This window comes from Oncorhynchus mykiss, chromosome 31 (assembly GCF_013265735.2).
Source record: "Oncorhynchus mykiss isolate Arlee chromosome 31, USDA_OmykA_1.1, whole genome shotgun sequence".
In the NCBI taxonomy this organism is placed as follows: domain Eukaryota; kingdom Metazoa; phylum Chordata; class Actinopteri; order Salmoniformes; family Salmonidae; genus Oncorhynchus; species Oncorhynchus mykiss.
This window is the reverse complement of record NC_050571.1, coordinates 22,239,163-22,259,055: the sequence shown is the minus strand read 5'-3', so window position 1 is coordinate 22,259,055 and position 19,893 is coordinate 22,239,163. Positions and strand designations below refer to the sequence as shown.

Genomic DNA, 19,893 nt, shown 5'->3' with positions numbered 1-19,893 from the left:
AATATGCGGGGGTACAGGTTAGTCAAGGTAATTTTTACAGGTAGGTAGGGGTAAAGTGACTTTGCTAATAAAAATACTAACATCTTGGCCATGTTCTGTTATAATCTCCACCCGGCACAGCCAGAAGAGGACTGGCCACCCCTCGTAGCCTGGTTCCTCTCTAGGTTTCTTCCCAGGTTCTGGCCTTTCTAAGGAGTTTTTCCTAGCCACCGTGCTTCTTCATCTGCATTGCTTGCTGTTTGGGGGTTTAGGCTGGGTTTCTGTACAGCACTTTGTGACTTTGGCTGATGTAAAAAGGGCTTTATAAATACAATTGATTGACTATGCATTGACAATAAACATGTGGACACCAAGGCACTTGAGACTCTCAACCTGCTCCTCTACTACAGCCCTGTCAATGTTAATGGGGGCCTGTTCGGCCCGCCTTTTCCTATAGTCCACGATCATCTCTCTCTCTCTCTCTCTCTCTCTCTCTCTCTCTCTCTCTCTCGATTAAATGCAGTCACAGCTCATAGCCACCTTATTTTGACACAAAATTGAGAGCAGATAATTCATATTCTGTAGCCTAACTGATGTCCAGAAAGGCTTTCTGATGGGGCTGCTTTGGTCCTGGGAGGGGGGTGTGCATAGGGGAACATGAATGGAGTCATTGTCCTGCAGTATTGAATTTACAGGCTTTTAAATACAAGGAGCATGATCTAAATTGAGTTTGCCTGTCTCTGATCCCTGCCTATTAGAGGCTAATGCAGTATTTCCTGCTTTCACATGTTCATCACAGAGGGGCTCTGGTTGGATGTTCATCACAGAGGGGCTCTGGTTGGATGTTCATCACAGAGGGGCTCTGGTTGGATGTTCATCACAGAGGGGCTCTGGTTGGATGTTCCCACTTTTCCTTCTTCCTCTGTGCTTAAGTTTGGAATCACCCCTCCCCCCTCCTTTAACCTAACCCTTTAGTTTAGACCCCCCCCCCTCTCTCCGTTAACCTAACCCTAACCATTTAGTTTAGACCCCCACCTCTCTCTCCGTTAACCTAACCCTTTAGTTTAGACCCCCCCCTCTCTCTCCGTTAACCTAACCCTAACCATTTAGTTTAGACCCACCCCCCCTCTCTCCGTTAACCTAACCCTAACCATTTAGTTTAGACCCCCCCCCTCTCCGTTAACCTAACCCTATCTATTTAGTTTAGACCCCCCCTCTCTCTCTCCATTAAACTAACCCTAACCATTTAGTTTAGACCCCCCTCTCTCTCTCTCCATTAAACTAACCCTAACCATTTAGTTTAGACCCCCCCCTCTCTCCGTTAACCTAACCCTAACCATTTAGTTTAGACCCCCCCCCTCGCTCTCTCTCTCTCCGTTAACCTAACCCTAACCATTTAGTTTAGACCCCCCCTCTCTCTCTCCGTTAACCTAACCCTGACCATTTAGTTTAGAACCCCCCCTTCTCTCCGTTAACCTAACCCTAACCATTTAGTTTAGACCCCCCCTCTCTCTCCGTTAACCTAACCCTAACCATTAGTTTAGACCCCCCGCCTCTCTCCGTTAATCTAACCCTAAACATTTAGTTTAGACCCCCCCCTCGCTCTCTCTCTCGCCGTTAACCTAACCCTAACCATTTAGTTTAGACCCCCCCTCTCTCTCTCCGTTAACCTAACCCTAACCATTTAGTTTAGACCTCCCCCTCTCTCTCTCCGTTAACCTAATCCTAACCATTTACTTTAGACCCCCCCCCTCTCTCCGTTAACCTAACCCTAACCATTTACTTTAGACCCCCCCCTCTCTCTCCTTTAACCTAACCCTATCCATTTCGTTTAGACCCCCAGCTCTCTCAGTTAACCTAACCCTAACCATTTCGTTTAGACCCCCAGCTCTCTCCGTTAACCTAACCCTAACCATTTACTTTAGACCCCCCCTCTCTCAGTTAACCTAACCCTAACCATTTAGTTTAGACCCCCCCCCCCCCTCTCCGTTAACCTAACCCTAACCATTTAGTTTAGACCCCCCCTCTCTCCGTTAACCTAACCCTATCCATTTAGTTTAGACCCCCCCCTCTCTCTCCGTTAACCTAACCCTAACCATTTAGTTTAGATCCCCCCCCCCCCCAACTTTCTCCGTTAACCTAACCCTAACCATTTAGTTTAGACCCCCCCTCGCTCTCTCTCTCTCCGTTAACCTAACCCTGACCATTTAGTTTAGACCCCCCCTTCTCTCCGTTAACCTAACCCTAACCATTTTGTTTAGACCCCCCTCTCTCTCTGTTAACCTAACCCTAACCATTTAGTTTAGACCCCCCCCCTCTCTCCGTTAACCTAACCCTAACCATTTAGTTTAGACCCCCCGCCTCTCTCCGTTAACCTAAACCTAACCATTTAGTTTAGACCCCCCCCTCGCTCTCTCTCTCTCCGTTAACCTAACCCTAACCATTTAGTTTAGACCCCACCTCTTTCTCTCCGTTAACCTAACCCTAACCATTTAGTTTAGACCCCCCCTCTCTCTCTCCGTTAACCTAATCCTAACCATTTACTTAAGACCCCGCCCTCATCTCTCCGTTAACCTAACCCTAACCATTTAGTTTAGACCCCCCCTCTCTCCGTTAACCTAACCCTAATCATTTACTTTAGACCCCCCCTCTCTGTTAACCTAACCCTAACCATTTAGTTTAGACCCCCCCTCTCTCCGTTAACCTAACCCTTTAGTTTAGACCTCCCCCCTCTCTCCGTTAACCTAACCCTAACCATTTAGTTTAGACCCCCCTCTCTCTCTGTTAGCCTAACCCTAACCATTTAGTGTAGACCCCCCCCCTCTCTCTCTCTCCGTTAACCTAACCCTAACCATTTAGTTTAGACCCCCCCCTCTCTCCGTTAACCTAACCCTAACCATTTAGTTTAGACCCCCCCCCCTCTCTCTCTCTCCGTTAACCTAACCCTATCCATTTAGTTTAGACCTCCCCCCTCTCTCCGTTAACCTAACCCTAACCATTTAGTTTAGACCCCCCTCTCCGTTAACCTAACCCTAACCCTTTAGTTTAGACCTCCCCCCTCTCTCCGTTAACCTAACCCTAACCATTTAGTTTAGACCCCCCTCTCTCTCCGTTAACCTAACCCTAACCATTTAGTGTAGACCCCCCCCTCTCTCTCTCTCCGTTAACCTAACCCTAACCATTTAGTTTAGACCCCCCCTCTCTCCGTGAACCTAACCCTTTAGTTTAGACCTCCCCCCTCTCTCCGTTAACCTAACCCTAACCATTTAGTGTAGACCCCCCCCTCTCTCTCTCTCCGTTAACCTAACCCTAACCATTTAGTTTAGACCCCCCGCCTCTCTCCGTTAACCTAACCCTTTAGTTTAGACCTCCCCCTCTCTCCGTTAACCTAACCCTAACCATTTAGTTTAGACCCCCCTCTCTCTCCGTTAGCCTAACCCTAACCATTTAGTGTAGACCCCCCCCCCTCTCTCTCTCTGTTAACCTAACCCTAACCATTTAGTTTAGACCCCCCCCCTCTCCGTTAACCTAACCCTAACCATTTAGTTTAGACCCCCCCTCTCTCTCTCTCCGTTAACCTAACCCTATCCATTTAGTTTAGACCTCCCCCCTCTCTCCGTTAACCTAACCCTAACCATTTAGTTTAGACCCCCCTCTCCGTTAACCTAACCCTAACCCTTTAGTTTAGACCTCCCCCCTCTCTCCGTTAACCTAACCCTAACCATTTAGTTTAGACCCCCCTCTCTCTCCGTTAACCTAACCCTAACCATTTAGTGTAGACCCCCCCCTCTCTCTCTCTCCGTTAACCTAACCCTAACCATTTAGTTTAGACCCCCCCTCTCTCCGTGAACCTAACCCTTTAGTTTAGACCTCCCCCCTCTCTCCGTTAACCTAACCCTAACCATTTAGTGTAGACCCCCCCCTCTCTCTCTCTCCGTTAACCTAACCCTAACCATTTAGTTTAGACCCCCCTCTCTCTCCGTTAACCTAACCCTAACCATTTAGTGTAGACCCCCCTCTCTCTCTCTCCGTTAACCTAACCCTAACCATTTAGTTTAGACCCCCCCCTCTCTCCGTTAACCTAACCCTAACCATTTACTTTAGACCCCCCCTCTCTCAGTTAACCTAACCCTAACCATTTAGTTTAGACCCCCCCTCTCTCCGTTAACCTAACCCTTTAGTTTAGACCTCCCCCCTCTCTCCGTTAACCTAACCCTAACCATTTAGTTTAGACCCCCCCCTCTCTCCGTTAACCTATCCCTAACCATTTAGTTTAGACCCCCCCCCCCTCTCCCATAAACTAACCCTACCCATTTAGTTTAGACCCCCCCCTCTCTCTCCGTTAACCTAACCCTAACCATTTAGTTTAGACCCCCCCCCCCCACTCTCTCCGTTAACCTAACCATTTAGTTTAGACCCCCCCCACCCCTCTCCATTAAACTAACCCTAACCATTTAGTTTAGACCCCCCCCCCCCCCTCTCTTCATTAAACTAACCCTAACCATTTAGTTTAGACCCCCCCCCCCCCCCCCCCCTCTCTCCGTTAACCTAACCATTTAGTTTAGGAGCCCCCCCCCCTTCTGGCCCGCTCCAAAACAAACTCCCCTTTTGGGCCAGAACACTTCTAGGCACAATAACATTGGATTATACAAGGCCCCAACCACACAGCCCTAGAGCAGGGGACATGTTCAACACATGTCTGCACTGCAGTCTAACAGTCTCACAGCCTACCATCACATAACAGAGAAACAGTACAACTAGGACCTGGAGTTTTTCCTGGTCATCTGGTCAGTACCACAGTGTTCCTATTGGTTTCCCATCTCACCATGATGTGTGTGTGTGTGTGTGTGTGTGTGTGTGTCTGTGCATGCGTGTCTCCACGACAGGATGCTGAGGAGTAACCAGCTAGGCTGTGTGGACAACACCACCTTCACAGGCCTGAGCTCCGTACGCCTGCTGTCTCTCTATGACAACCGAATCTCTACCATCACCCCGGGAGCCTTCACCACACTGCACTCCCTCTCCACCATGTAAGTCTCCCCACTCCCTCGCTTCTTCTCCCTTACACACTCTCTTTCTCCCTCTCCCTCCTCTTCTCCTCCCCACACACCACCTGATTGTCTGTGAGATCACTCCCTCTCCACGGAAGTCTCATCTCCCTCCCTCCCATCGTCCTCTACCCACCTCTCCTCCTCATCCCCTCTTCCCCCCACCACCTGACTGTTTGAGAGATGTCTCCTAACCCAGCCCTGGTTCTGGAAAGACAGACAACCTACAGTGTGTTATCACAGCTCTCCATGGCTACAGAATACTGCTGCAGATGGTCTTGGTAATTACAAACTTGTATTGTTGGAGTCTCTCTTCGCTCGTTATCAAGACACTAATAGTTTCTATTTACGACCGCCCCTGTAGCATCGACAAAATACAGTTTTATCTTTCCAAAGCTAGCAACATCATGACAAATGTCCTTATGAAAATTGCTGCTTTCTAAATATTGTCTCGCGGTCCAATGGAACATGATTTGAAATGAAGCAACATTTTAGTTGATGGCGATGAAGCAATGTTATGTCTGAGATTAACTTGTCAGACATGATCAGTATTAAAATGAGAAAACTATTCAGATGTTATGCCTCTTACCCATGACCACCCAGAAGACAACGTATAAATATATGAACATTTATCTGATGAATAAAACATTAACGGCTGACATTCCTGGAAGTGCACCACTATCCCCTCATATACAGTGCCTTGCGAAAGTATTCGGCCCCCTTGAACTTTGCGACCTTTTGCCACATTTCAGGCTTCAAACATAAAGATATAAAACTGTATTGTTTTGTGAAGAATCAACAACAAGTGGGACACAATCATGAAGTGGAACGACATTTATTGGATATTTCAAACTTTTTTAACAAATCAAAAACTGAAAAATTGGGCATGCAAAATTATTCAGCCCCCTTAAGTTAATACTTTGTAGCACCACCTTTTGCTGCGATTACAGCTGTAAGTCACTTGGGGTATGTCTCTATCAGTTTTGCACATCGAGAGACTGACGTTTTTTCCCATTCCTCCTTGCAAAACAGCTTGAGCTCAGTGAGGTTGGATGGAGAGCATTTGTGAACAGCAGTTTTCAGTTCTTTCCACAGATTCTCGATTGGATTCAGGTCTGGACTTTGACTTGGCCATTCTAACACCTGGATATGTTTAGTTTTGAACCATTCCATTGTAGATTTTGCTTTATGTTTTGGATCATTGTCTTGTTGAAAGACAAATCTCCGTCCCAGTCTCAGGTCTTTTGCAGACTCCATCAGGTTTTCTTCCAGAATGGTCCTGTATTTGGCTCCATCCATCTTCCCATCAATTTTAACCATCTTCCCTGTCACTGCTGAAGAAAAGCAGGCCCAAACCATGATGCTGCCACCACCATGTTTGACAGTGGGGATGGTGTGTTCAGGGTGATGAGCTGTGTTGCTTTTACGCCAAACATAACGTTCAATTTTGGTTTCATCTGACCAGAGCACCTTCTTCCACATGTTTGGTGTGTCTCCCAGGTGGCTTGTGACAAACTTTAAACAACACTTTTTATGGATATCTTTAAGAAATGGCTTTCTTCTTGCCACTCTTCCATAAAGGTCAGATTTGTGCAATATACGACTGATTGTTGTCCTATGGACAGAGTCTCCCACCTCAGCTGTAGATCTCTGCAGTTCATCCAGAGTGATCATGGGCCTCTTGGCTGCATCTCTGATCAGTCTTCTCCTTGTATGAGCTGAAAGTTTAGAGGGACGGCCAGGTCTTGGTAGATTTGCAGTGGTCTGATACTTCTTCCATTTCAATATTATCGCTTGCACAGTGCTCCTTGGGATGTTTAAAGCTTGGGAAATCTTTTTGTATCCAAATCCGGCTTTAAACTTCTTCACAACAGTATCTCGAACCTGCCTGGTGTGTTCCTTGTTCTTCATGATGCTCTCTGCGCTTTTAACGGACCTCTGAGACTATCACAGTGCAGGTGCATTTATACGGAGACTTGATTACACACAGGTGGATTCTATTTATCATCATTAGTCATTTAGGTCAACATTGGATCATTCAGAGATCCTCACTGAACTTCTGGAGAGAGTTTGCTGCACTGAAAGTAAAGGGGCTGAATAATTTTGCACGCCCAATTTTTCAGTTTTTGATTTGTTAAAAAAGTTTGAAATATCCAATAAATGTCGTTCCACTTCATGATTGTGTCCCACTTGTTGTTGATTCTTCACAAAAAAATACAGTTTTATATCTTTATGTTTGAAGCCTGAAATGTGGCAAAAGGTCGCAAAGTTCAAGGGGGCCGAATACTTTCGCAAGGCACTGTATAACATGGAATCATGTTTATCTAACTATCCCCTCATATATAACATGGAATCATATTTATCTAACTATCCCCTCAGATATAACATGGAATCATGTTTATCTAACTATCCCCTCATATGTAACCTGTACATGGAATCATGTTTATCTTGGGGCACTAGTCTCCTCCCATCTCCTTCCACTTCTACTGCCTTATGCTCTATGTCTATCAGCTCTCTTTCCCTCCCTCCCTGACTCTCTCTTCTCTCTAGGAGAGTAAAAGTAGTGCTGTGGTCTGCCAGCTTCCTAATTACCCTGCGGCTGACACTGACGGATCCGCTCCAGCGCGGCCTGACTAAAAATACCGTCTGGTTTGTGAACCTGCACCGCGTAGAGCAGACCTGGCCAGGCAGCACAGCACTGGGCCCAGCTGTGATCCCAGTGTACAAGTGTATCAGAGAAACAGTCAGTCATGATGGGCCAGAGCAACTTCTTGCTCTTTCTCTCTCTCTCCCGCTCTCTCAATTCAGTTTAAATTTCAATTCCATTTTATGGGCTTTATTGGCATGGGGAAACATATGTTTACATTGCCAAAGCAAGTGAAATGGATAATAAACAGAAGTGAAATAAACAAATTTGCAGTGTCATGACATTGGCCTGGGGTTTGGTTTATGACAGTCATAAATACCTCTTCCCCCCTTTTTCCTCTCTCTACCCTACTGATGTTACATTTGCAAAACCCTTGGTTAACATAGAGATTCTGGGAACATCAGAAGGTGGGGGGAAATTAACTATATTCTGGTAATCCGACCAATTGAACATATGCGGTGGTACTTAATGAATATGATGTCAGTTCGGTTATCATCTGAGACATTCTCATCAATGATAAGATGACATAAGCTCTATAGTGGAAAGTCTACACATCAGAGTTATCGGATTCACATGGAATTGTTGTTCAATTTAAATGTTTGAATATGAAATTATTCGTGATGGGATGAAATATGATTTTAGCTTCTAAAATGTGAGAAGTTGGGTTTTAATAAGGTTAGGGCTCTGCTCAATCAGTGGCCCACCCCTGTGAAGGGACATGGGCTATAAAACTTTTCAAACACGCCCTCCTCTCCCTTCCTATATAAAGCCTTGATGACAATATAACCTCCTGTTCTGAGGATGTGAGAACGATGGTCCGATGTCAGAATGGTTCAGATAATAACTACAGAATGAAGCGAACATCAGTGTGAGCTTTGGTTGCGAATGGTATGAACTTTGAACTCTTATTCACTACAGAAGAAGTGATACCTTCTAGCTGTTGAGTTAGCAACAGCAGCTGCAAATGCAGGTTAGGAAGGAACAGACAGAGTATCCCGTCTACCACACAACGACGTTACTACAACGTTTTCAATTGACAACCTGAGACATTCTTCAAAGGACTCGGTTGGGCAACACGGCCTTCCATCTACCACCAACCTACCGAAGCGCAGCTCAGAGTAAATATTTATTGCATTTTCCTTTTCCAAATGTGTGGTAATTTAGAATGCAGAAGATATTGTATTTACGATATCACAGCTTCACCCTTTGTTCCTCAGTCTTCCCGCTCTTTCACTCAAAACCAGCCCTTTTCTTTTGTGTAACAAGCTGTCATACCTGTTCCGCCTTCTAGGGACATTTTCCTTTATGACGTAATTTGTAATCAAGTTATGATTTAATTATGTGTATGTGTAATTCTGTGTGATTAGTTAGGTATTTAGTAAATAAATAATTAAACCCAATTTTGTATTGCTGATTCAACTTATTAGCCAGGTTTGTGCAGATAACCAAGAATTTACAACTTTCAGATGAGACTGAATTAAGATGACGATTAATATTGACTGCTATTTATGTAAAATATTACTAGGTCTTTAAGAATTTATTCGGAAGATAACATCTCAATAAATATTATTTCGTGGTGCCCCGACTCTCTAGTTAATTACATTTACATGATTAGCTCAATCAGGTAATATTAATTACGAAGAAATTATTTTATAGAATAGCATGTCATATCACTTAATCCGGCATAGCCAAAGACACGACAACAGTAAACCACCTCTACCTTGTCACAACAAAACTGATTGTCTCAAAACGCATTAAGAAGGAAAGAAATTCCACAAATGAACTTTTAACAAGGCACACCTGTTAATTGAAATTAATTCCAGGTGACTACATCATGAAGTTGGTTGAGAGAATGCCTCATAGCATCACAGCACCATAGCCTCATATTTTCATAGCCTCATAGCTTCTTATTCTCATGTCATCATAGCCTCGTAGCATCATAGCCTCATAGCAGATGGTAAAAAGGGACCTGGGTGAAATAAATCTGCTAGTGTTGACTATAACACTGTGATGATCCAGGTACTGTGGAGGGGGTGCCTAGTGTTAACTTTAACACTGTGATGCTCCAGGTACTGTGGAGGGAGTGACTAGTGTTGACTATAACACTGTGATGCTCCAGGTACTCTGGAGGGGTTGGCTAGCGTTGACTTTAACACTGTGATTCTCCAGGTACTGTGGAGGGGGTGACTATTGTTGACTTTAACACTGTGATTCTCCAGGTACTGTGGAGGGGATGGCTAGTGTTGACTATAACACTGTGATTCTCCAGGTACTGTGGAGGGGATGACTAGTGTTGACTTTGGCTGGTTACTGGTGTCTACAGCTGGTTACGGGTGTCTACAGCTGATTACTGGTGTCTACAGCTAGTTACTGGTGTCTACAGCTAGTTACTGGTGTCCACAGCTGGTTACTGGTGTCTATGGCTGGTTACTGGTGTCTACAGCTGGTTACTGGTGTCTACAGCTGGTTACTGGTGTCTATAGCTGGTTACTGGTGTCTATGGCTGGTTACTGCTGTCTACAGCTGGTTACGGGTGTCTACAGCTGATTACTGGTGTCTGCGGCTGGTTACTGGTGTCTACAGCTGGTTACTGAAGTCTACAGCTGGTTACTGGTGTCTACAGCTGGTTACTGGTGTCTACGGATGGTTACTGGTGTCTACGGATGGTTACTGGTGTCTACAGCTGGTTACTGGTGTCTACAGCTGGTTACGGGTGTCTACAGCTGATTACTGGTGTCTACAGCTGGTTACTGGTGTCTACAGCTGGTTACTGGTGTCTACAGCTGGTTACGGGTGTCAACAGCTGGTTACTGGTGTCCTCGGCTGGTTACTGGTGTCTACAGCTGGTTACTGGTATCTACAGCTGGTTACTGGTGTCTATGGATGGTTACTGGTGTCGACATCTGGTTACTGGTGTCTACGGCTGGTTATTGGTGTCTACAGCTGGTTACTGGTGTCTACAGCTGCTTACTGGTGTCTACTGGTGTTTAAGGGTGTCAACTGCTGATTACTGGTGTCTACTGGTGCTTACTGGTGCCTACAGGTGTCTACTGGTGTTTACTGGTGCATACTGGTGTCTACTGCTGCTTAAGGTGTCAGCATGCTTCAGTTCAGCTGGCTGCTAGCCGAAGTCGGCTAGGCGAACCGAACGAGTGTGCTCGCATACTCCCTTAAAAGACCTTCATTTGAAAAATTTGAAAAAAGCGGCAATAGTAGTGTCTATCCATTTTGAGACACCGTAGACAGTATATACTTCCTAACTCAAGATATGTGTCATTCATTTTGACATTTTTGCAAAGGAGATCTTATTCGCTCAATTTTACATCCAACTAAAGCCGGGTGGACTCTACACGACTTTCAAAATCCTAACATCACTGAGCCTCTCACATTAAAAGACTGTCTTTCCTGTCGTTTTTTTGTGTGTTGCCAACGTAGTGGTGCGCACACTAAATGATCTTGCACATACTGGGGGTCACATAATACAAGATTCTTCACTTGGTCGTGAGGATTCTCCATACTACCACGCTGTCTCGCCAAAACAATTATGTGATTAGAATGTTAACATAACTGGAATGAGCTGTGGCTCAAAGCAGCCTCATAAACGTTCAGTCAGACATTCATGCTTGCCGTACAGAGTTTAAATAACTAGCCAACATTTAAGAATTTAATAACACTGCTTGTGAGTTTCAGAAATATAATGATTTGACACTTTGGTTAAAGGCAAACGCACAAAGTACAAACGCATACTAGTAGTATTCATGGCTTCTGTTGGTGTGTCTACACATTCTGGGTGATGTGAAACAATGACATCATCTCACTGGCTTCTTCTCTGGCGAGCTCTCATTGGCTACTGCTGATCACCGTTCTCAAAACTTGTTGTTGCACATCTCACACTACAAGAGCATTGCAGATTTTGTGCCGATAAAATCAAACATGTTTGAAAATATCGGGACGTCTGGGACTGCTAAAAGACGGGATTGGTAGCCCTCAGATTGGGTCTCTGACCTGTTCACATTAAACTACTGTCGGTGACGGCCGCACATCCCGAGTACGCAACGACATGGGGATTTTGTCTCCAATCTCAAAAACATGTCTTGGAAGGCTAAATCGGGGCCAAAACCATGTTGTGTACACCCGGATTAAGATGTTTGGTGCAGTATTTCTCAATGGAAAAAATGTGCATGAAAATGAGTCATCTCGTTGAATAACAATAAAGCGTTTACTGAAGAATCCCTACTGTTGACCAATCACTAAAGAAGGGGCGTAGACTTCGGATTGCCTCAAGAAAGAAAGTTGTGTGCCTGAACACCAAAACCAATAAAAACATCGCAAAATGTCATCATAATATATGTACAAACTCTTCCGAACTGTTTTGGCTGGAAGCATGCGGACACCTTTCCTGGTGTCTACTGTTACTTACTGGTGTCTACTGCTGCTTACTGGTGTCTACTGCTGACTTACTGGTGCTTGCTGGTGTCTGCTGGTGTCTACTGGTGACTTACTGGTGTCTACTGCTGCTTACTGGTGTCTACTGGTGCTTACTGCTGTCCACTGGTGCTAACTGGTGTCCATTGGTGCTTACTGGTGTCTACTGGTGACTTACTGCTGTCTACTGCTGCTTACTGGTTTCTACTGGTGTCTACTGGTGTGTACTGGTGCTTACTGGTGTATACTGCTGCTTACTGGTGTCTACTGGTGTCTACTGGTGGTTACTGGTGTCTACTGGTGTCTACTGCTGCTTACTGCTGTCTACTGGTGACTTACTGGTGTCTACTGATTACTTACTGGTGTCTACTGCTGCTTACTGGTGTCTGCTGCTGCTAACTGGTGTCTACTGATTACTTACTGGTGTCTACTGCTGACTTACTGGTGCTTGCTGGTGTCTACTGGTGTCTACAGGTGACTTACTGGTGTATACTGCTGCTTACTGGTGTCTACTGGTGACTTACTGGTGTCTACTGGTGCTTATTGGTGTATACTGCTGCTTACTGGTGTCTACTGGTGTCTACTGGTGGTTACTGGTGTCTACTGGTGTCTACTGCTGCTTACTGCTGTCTACTGGTGACTTACTGGTGTCTACTGATTACTTACTGGTGTCTACTGCTGCTTACTGGTGTCTGCTGCTGCTAACTGGTGTCTACTGATTACTTACTGGTGTCTACTGCTGACTTACTGGTGCTTGCTGGTGTCTACTGGTGTCTACAGGTGACTTACTGGTGTATACTGCTGCTTACTGGTGTCTACTGGTGACTTACTGGTGTCTACTGGTGCTTATTGCTGTCTACTGGTGACTTACTAGTGTCTACTGGTGCTTACTGGTGTCTACTGTTGCTTACTGGTGTCTACTGGTGCTTACTGGTGTCTACTGGTGTCTACTTTTGCTTACTGGTGTCTACTGGTGCTTACTGGTGTCTACTGCTGCTTACTGGTGTCTACTGTTGCTTACTAGTGTCTACTGGTGCTTACTGGTGTCTACTGTTGCTTACTGGTGTCTACTGGTGCTTACTGGTGTCTGCTGGTGTCTACTTTTGCTTACTGGTGTCTACTGGTGCTTACTGGTGTCTACTGGTGTCTACTGTTGCTTACTGGTGTCTACTGGCGTGCTTACTGCTGCTTAAGGGTGAAAAGTTAAATGCCAGTAATAGCAGCTCAATGCTTGGTATAATTTCTCCCTAACATTTCCCAGGTGGAGTAGTGGTCAATATAGACAGCTCAGTGTTTATTATCCTCTTCAGTGATCTGCTCATCTATTTGTGGTCTTGTAAGATGGCTGCTTCCTCAGTGGCTTGTCAAAGGCTGCAAGCTGTAAGCTGTTGTGTCAGTTAAGTTTGTCAGTGATGCAAACCAGAACCTAAATGATTCCCACACACATTCACCCCACTCACCCCACTCTCTCTCTCTCTCTCTCTCTCTCTCTCTCTCTCTCTCTCTCTCTCTCTCTCTCTCTCTCTCTCTCTCTCTCTCTCTCTCTCTCTCTCTCTCTCTCTCTCTCTCTCTCTCTCTCTCTCTCTCTCTCTCTCTCTCTCTCTCTCTCTCTCTCTCTCTCTCTCTCTCTCTCTCTCTCTCTCTCTCTCTCTATCTATCTCTATCTCTCTATCTCTCTATCTCTCTCTCTCCCTCAGTAACCTACTGTCCAACCCCTATGTATGTGACTGTCACCTGGCCTGGCTGGGTTTGTGGCTGAAGAAGACCAGGGTTGTGAGTGGGAACCCTCGTTGTCAAAAACCTGCCTTCCTCAAGGAGATCCCCATCCAGGACGTGGCTAAACCCGATTTCACCTGCGACGGTACGAAACACACCACACCACACCCACAGAGACACCCCCTAAAAACACAGACACCCCATACACACACACCTGGCACTGTTTCTCCCACACACCCATCCATCTAACCATCCATCACACCTGGCCCTGTTTCTCCCACACCTCCATCTATCTAACCAGCCATCACACCTGGCCCTGTTTCTCCCACACCTCCATCTATCTAACCATCCATCACACCTGGCCCTGTTTCTCCCACACCTCCATCTATCTAACCATCCATCACACCTGGCCCTGTTTCTCCCACACCTCCATCTGTCTAACCATCCATCACACCTGGCCCTGTTTCTCCCACACCCCCATCTATCTAACCATCCATCACACCTGGCCCTGTTTCTCCCACACCTCCATCTATCTAACCATCCATCACACCTGGCCCTGTTTCTCCCACACCTCCATCTATCTAACCATCCATCACTAGAACAATACCTATTTTTCTTGGCCCCAGACAGGTGCTATGTGAAGGGTTTTATGACAGCAGGCTTTGTGTCCAGGGCCCCTGGTTCTGGGGCAGGCTTTATGTGAAGGGTCTTATGACAACAGTTGTGTTCAGGGCCCCTGGTTCTGGGGCAGGCTCTATGTGAAGGGTCTTATGACAGCAGGCTTTGTGTCCAGGGCCCCTGGTTCTGGGGCAGGCTCTATGTGAAGGGTCTTATGACAGCAGGCTTTGTGTCCAGGGTCCCTGATTCTGACTTTTAGACTCACTGCTCTATTTCTGTCTTAGCTACTGTCACACCTCTACATCTACATCCATCTACAAGCCGTTCATATCCACTTCCCATGAAATTCCACTGGCTGTGTAAAATGCACCACAAAATCTGCTGTTTCCACCTGTTACTAGGCATAGGCCCAAGACCGTCTACACAACCCCCTCCCCTCCATGACTCTGTCCTCCTGTAGTCTACGGCATGTGGGACACACACTCTCTCTCACACACACACACACAGACACACACACACTGTCCACCCACATAGCTATTAACTCCTGTATCTGACAGAACAGGGGCCAGGGCTAGGGTGTAGGGACTGTGAAGACCAATGGAACAGTAACCGTGGGCGACCACATTATCTCATGTCAGTGTGGGTTTTATGGGGACTCGGTCATTTCCCCCAGGCAGAGTGAGGGAGATGGAGGCCCAAGGAACTGAACTGTGGCCATAAAAATTTACACCAGAAAGGAAATGCACTTTGGCTTCTGTCTGGTCGAGCGCAGGACTAGCTGCCTCTCTCTCTCTCTCTCTCTCACACACAGTGGGCCTCTTGTCAAATGTACCGGGCTCTTGGGAAAATAGCACTTCTACTTTTAAGGACTGTAGGGATTAGCTCCAAAAATCTTCTCATATAGTCAATTCACTTGTGAGTTGTAATAATTTGGTACATTCTATATAAGTCCCAGACAGCCAAGTTATACAGTAGATATAGAGTTTCACTAGAGGAGCTACACTAGCTTCATTTGTTCGGCTACAGTGGCTTCAGAAAATATTCATACCCCTTGAATTATTCAACAGTTTGTTGTGTTACAGACTGAATTCAAAATGGATTAAGCATATATTTTGTTCTCACCAATCTACACACACAATACCCCATAGTGACAATGTGAAAACATGTTTTTAGAAATTTGTGCACATTTATTGAAAATGAAATACAGAAATATCTAATTTACATAAGTATTCACACCCCTGAGTCAATACATGTACAATCACCTTCGGCAGCGATATCAGCTAAGAGTCTTTCTGGGTTAGTCTCTAAGAGCTTTGAACACCTGGATTGTAAAATATTTGCCCATTATTCTTTTAAAAAATATTCAAGCTCTGTCAAATTGAAAATACATTTTTGAGTCTTGCTATAGATTTTCAAGCAGATTTAAGTGAAAACTGGACACTCTGTCTTCTTGGGAAGCAACTCCAGTGTAGATTTGGCCTTGTGATTTAGGTTATTGTCCTGCTGAAAGGTGAATTCATCTCCCGGTGGCTGGTGGGAAGCAGACTGAACCAAAATCCTCTAGGATTTTACCTCCGTTCCGTACATTTTTCATCCTGAAAAGCTCCCAGTCCTTAATGATTACAAGCATACCTATAACATGATGTAGCCACCTCTATGCAAATATGGAGAGTGGGACTCAGTAATGTGTTGTATTGGATTTTCCCCAAACATAACACTTTTATTCAGAACAAAATGTTAATTACGTTGCCACATGTTTTGCAGTATTACCTCAATGCCTTGTAAACAGAATGCATGTTTTGGAATATGTATATTCTGTACAGACTTCCTTCTTTTCACTCTGTCAGTTAGGTTGGTATTGTCAGGGTTAGGTTGGTTACTTTCTAAATGTAATCTGTGCCTAACCTTAACCTTAAATTAAGACCAAAAAGCACATTTTTGTTTTCAGAACTTATTTTTACAATATAGCACATTTTGACTTTGCAGCTGGTCCATCTAGTGGAAATCACTCAGTTCTGCCTCAAGGACAAGTCTCTTCCCAATAAACGTCAACCTGATTAAGAGGCATTAGAAGAAGACAAAAATGTATATTACCAATTCCAGAATAAATCAATGTTAGTGTTTACATAGCTGCCCATAAATGTTTGTAGCATTTCCCTTTATAAGTTATAAGTTATAGGTCATGTAGGCTTCTTCTAACCCATTGCTTTACACTACAGATAATAATATGATTAGCCTGTAATAAAAAATATTTAAAAAATAGCAGTGTCAGATTTTCAATCATTCCAATTACCCCTCGATCTTCAAAAATAGGACTTGGAAATATACGTTAGCCAAATTGTTTAACCTGAGCATAACCCCAAAACGAAGGACTAATTAGCCTACACTGTTGTTTATGATTGTGTTGTCATGGAGGACTGATTGGGCTCATCGCTTCGAGTTGAAAAGCAAATGCTGCTCTAATGGAACTGCATGCTTTGAGCACTACCGAGATTTGTTATTTGCAAATGAATGCCGTATGATGCATTTTCTATAGGCCTATTGTTGACATTTTTGTTTGTGACACTTTGATATCTTGATCATTAGCAGCTGTTTAAGTCTATCAAAAGTGTGCGAGTTGGAGCAAGTCTGTTATGCCCATGGAATTTTTGGGGAATCAGTACGAATTAGATGGAGCAATAAAAGCCACATTCCTGGTCTTCTTAAATGAAACTAGTTGTTGACAGTATGGAGCACAATACCACAGGGGAGTTTAGAAGGGAGGAACTCAAACTTTTATTCCATACGCTGGGATCCGCACTATGCAGCTGTTGCAAGAGCGCATTTTTCACTAGCTGTCCACTGGGGGCGTATTCATTACGTCGATTCTGTTGCAAAACGTTTCTTAAGCTGAAGCAAATGGAACAAAACAGGGAGGGACCTACCTCTAGTTTTGCTCTGTTTGCTTCCGTTTGGTTCTTAAATGGTAAACGGTTTCCATAATGAATACATCCCTGGTTTTAAAAACAATGATTGATAGGAAGCTTAAACTTCTTCAATTCAACCAACATTGGGTTAAAATACACATATACATTTTTATATTTATTGGAAAGGAGCATCAAGTTCATCACCCTGTACTTTCACCACCCTGTGAAGTTCATCACCCTGTACTTTCACCACCCTGTGAAGTTCATCACCCTGTACTTTCACCACCCTGTGAAGTTCATCATAACTTATTTCATCTGTAGCCTAATAAACTGCATGCTCTCCCAACGAGTCATACTGGGAAAAGCACACAGCATGTCATCACGTAACTCCAAGTTTACTTTGATATTAAATCAATATTTGCACATAAAATCCTTTCCACCTACATTTCCCGCATAATACATTTTACCAACACAAAAAGATCCCAGCGTGTCTAGCGGATTATGTTTTGTCAACATTTGGGAAGTTTCATTCAGGCCTGTCGTCATGAATTTTTTTCCCCGATGTACCTTAAAAAGGTTGGATAGAATCCCTGTTTGAGAGAAAACAGAAAGGAGCCAAATCATCTTTTCTCCTTTCATAGCCATTAAACAAACTGTTTTTTAGTCCCCATTGGTCTCATGGTGAAATTACTGAGCGGTTTCCTTCCTCTCCGGCAACTAAGTTAGGGAGGACACCTGTATCTTTGTAGTGACTGGGTGTATTGATACACCATTCAAAGTGTAATTAATAACTTCACCATGCTCAAAGTGATATTCTATGTCTGATTTTTTTGTTGTTGTACCCATCTACCAATAGGTGCCCTTCTTTCAAAGCATTGGAAAACCTCACAGATCTTTATGGTTGAAACTGTGTTTCAAAATCACTTCTCGACTCAGCGACTTTACAGATAAATGTATGTGTGGCGTATAGAGATGAGGTAGTCATTTAAAAATCATGTTAAACACTACTATTGCACATAGAGTGAGTCCATGCATCTTATTATGTGACTGGTTAAGCCCATGTTTACAAAGGGGTTGAATACTTATTGACTCAAGACATTTCAGCCTTTCATTTTTTATTATTTTGTAAACATTGCCAAAAACATAATTCCACTTTGACATTATGGGGTATTGTGTGTAAGCCAGGGACACAACATCTCAATTTAATCCATTTTAAATTCTGGCTGTAACACAACAACATGTGGAAAATGTCAAGGGGTATGAATACTTTCTGAAGGCTCTGTATCTGTAGCTGGAAGCCATAGGTGGTGTTTCATTTAGCCCTCAATGCTACATGCTAAGTAGGAGGGAGCAGGAGGAGGATTTAGGGCACTCTGTATCCCTCCACCTCAAGGTCCACATTGCTGCAGCTATAATGACACTCACTGACGTCCTGTTTTTAGACTGTTTCATGTCTTCATTAGTGGGAGATTTGTGGTCCCCCAATCAACAAGTCAGCATTTCGGCTCCCTCCCTCCATCCAGCCCCTAGTCCTCTACAGACAGGCTGCATCAGCCAAGCCAGACCCTGTCCCAGACCCAACCAGTGCTGTGGGTTATTGTTGAGCAGACTTCAGGTCTTAATTCCCTGTTTCTTTTTCACTTGGGGTGTAATTCAAGCCTTTACAGATATCATCTCTCAGGCCTTAGATTAAAGCTGCTTGGGGGGTGGCGGGAGGGAGCTAAGGAAGGAGGGAAATGCAGGAAGACTCAGGCCAAGAGCAATATTATGTGCCAGATCTCCTGTTTTTTTGTAATATTGGTATTTTTTTATTGAACCTTTATTTAACTAGGCAAGTCAGTTAAGAACAAATTCTTATTTACAATGACGGCCTAACCCTTGCCACACCCTAACCCGGACTACGCTGGGCCAATTGTGCGCCGCCCTATGGGACTCCCAATCACGTCCGTTTGTGATACAGCCTGGAATCAAACCGCTGCACCACTCGGTAGCCCCCAAAAAAGGTCCTCCCACTAGGCAGGCAACTGGCTGAGAGATTTAGGATATGGTGGTGCAATTATCATATTCTCGATCAATTTAGGGCTTCATTTATAGAGTTCCACTTTCGAAGGGCCAAGTTCTGGCACTGTTGCCAGGTTGTGAAATGTCTATCATGAACTATTTTGTACACTCCCCTCCTTAGCATCTCCTCTAATGTGAGTGGAATGTGATGTAATTTACAGTCATATTTCATCTCTGTCTTCCTTCCTTCCTTCCTTCCTTCCTTCCCTATCTCTCCCCCTCTCTCTCTTCCCCTCTATCCAATCTCTGTCTTTCTCCCCCTCTATTCCCTCTCTATCTCCCTTCCCTCCCTCTCTCTCCCTTTCTCTCTTCCCCTCTATCTCTCCCTTCCTTCCCTCCCCCTCTATCCTCTCTCTCTCTCTCTCTCTCTCTCTCTTCCCTCTCTCTCTCCCTTTCTCTCTCCCCCTCTCCCCCCTCTTTCTCTCTCTCTCTCTCTCTCTCTCTCTCTCTCTCTCTCTCTCTCCCCCTCTATCCAATCTCTGTCTCTTCCCTC

The 19,893-nt window shown here is 44.6% G+C and overlaps 1 protein-coding gene across 5 annotated transcripts in view; it reads left to right on the top strand.

Moving 5' to 3' along the window:
- The window catches only part of LOC110504786 (slit homolog 3 protein), a 445,911-nt gene that overhangs the window by 343,606 nt on the left and 82,412 nt on the right, over positions 1-19,893 (top strand). For all 5 annotated transcript variants that reach the window (XM_036969806.1, XM_036969807.1, XM_036969808.1 and 2 more), the window contains 2 exons: positions 4,866-5,009; positions 13,797-13,960. In XM_036969806.1, coding sequence (XP_036825701.1) covers positions 4,866-5,009; positions 13,797-13,960 — 308 coding nt within the window. The remainder of the gene's footprint in view (positions 1-4,865; positions 5,010-13,796; positions 13,961-19,893) is intronic.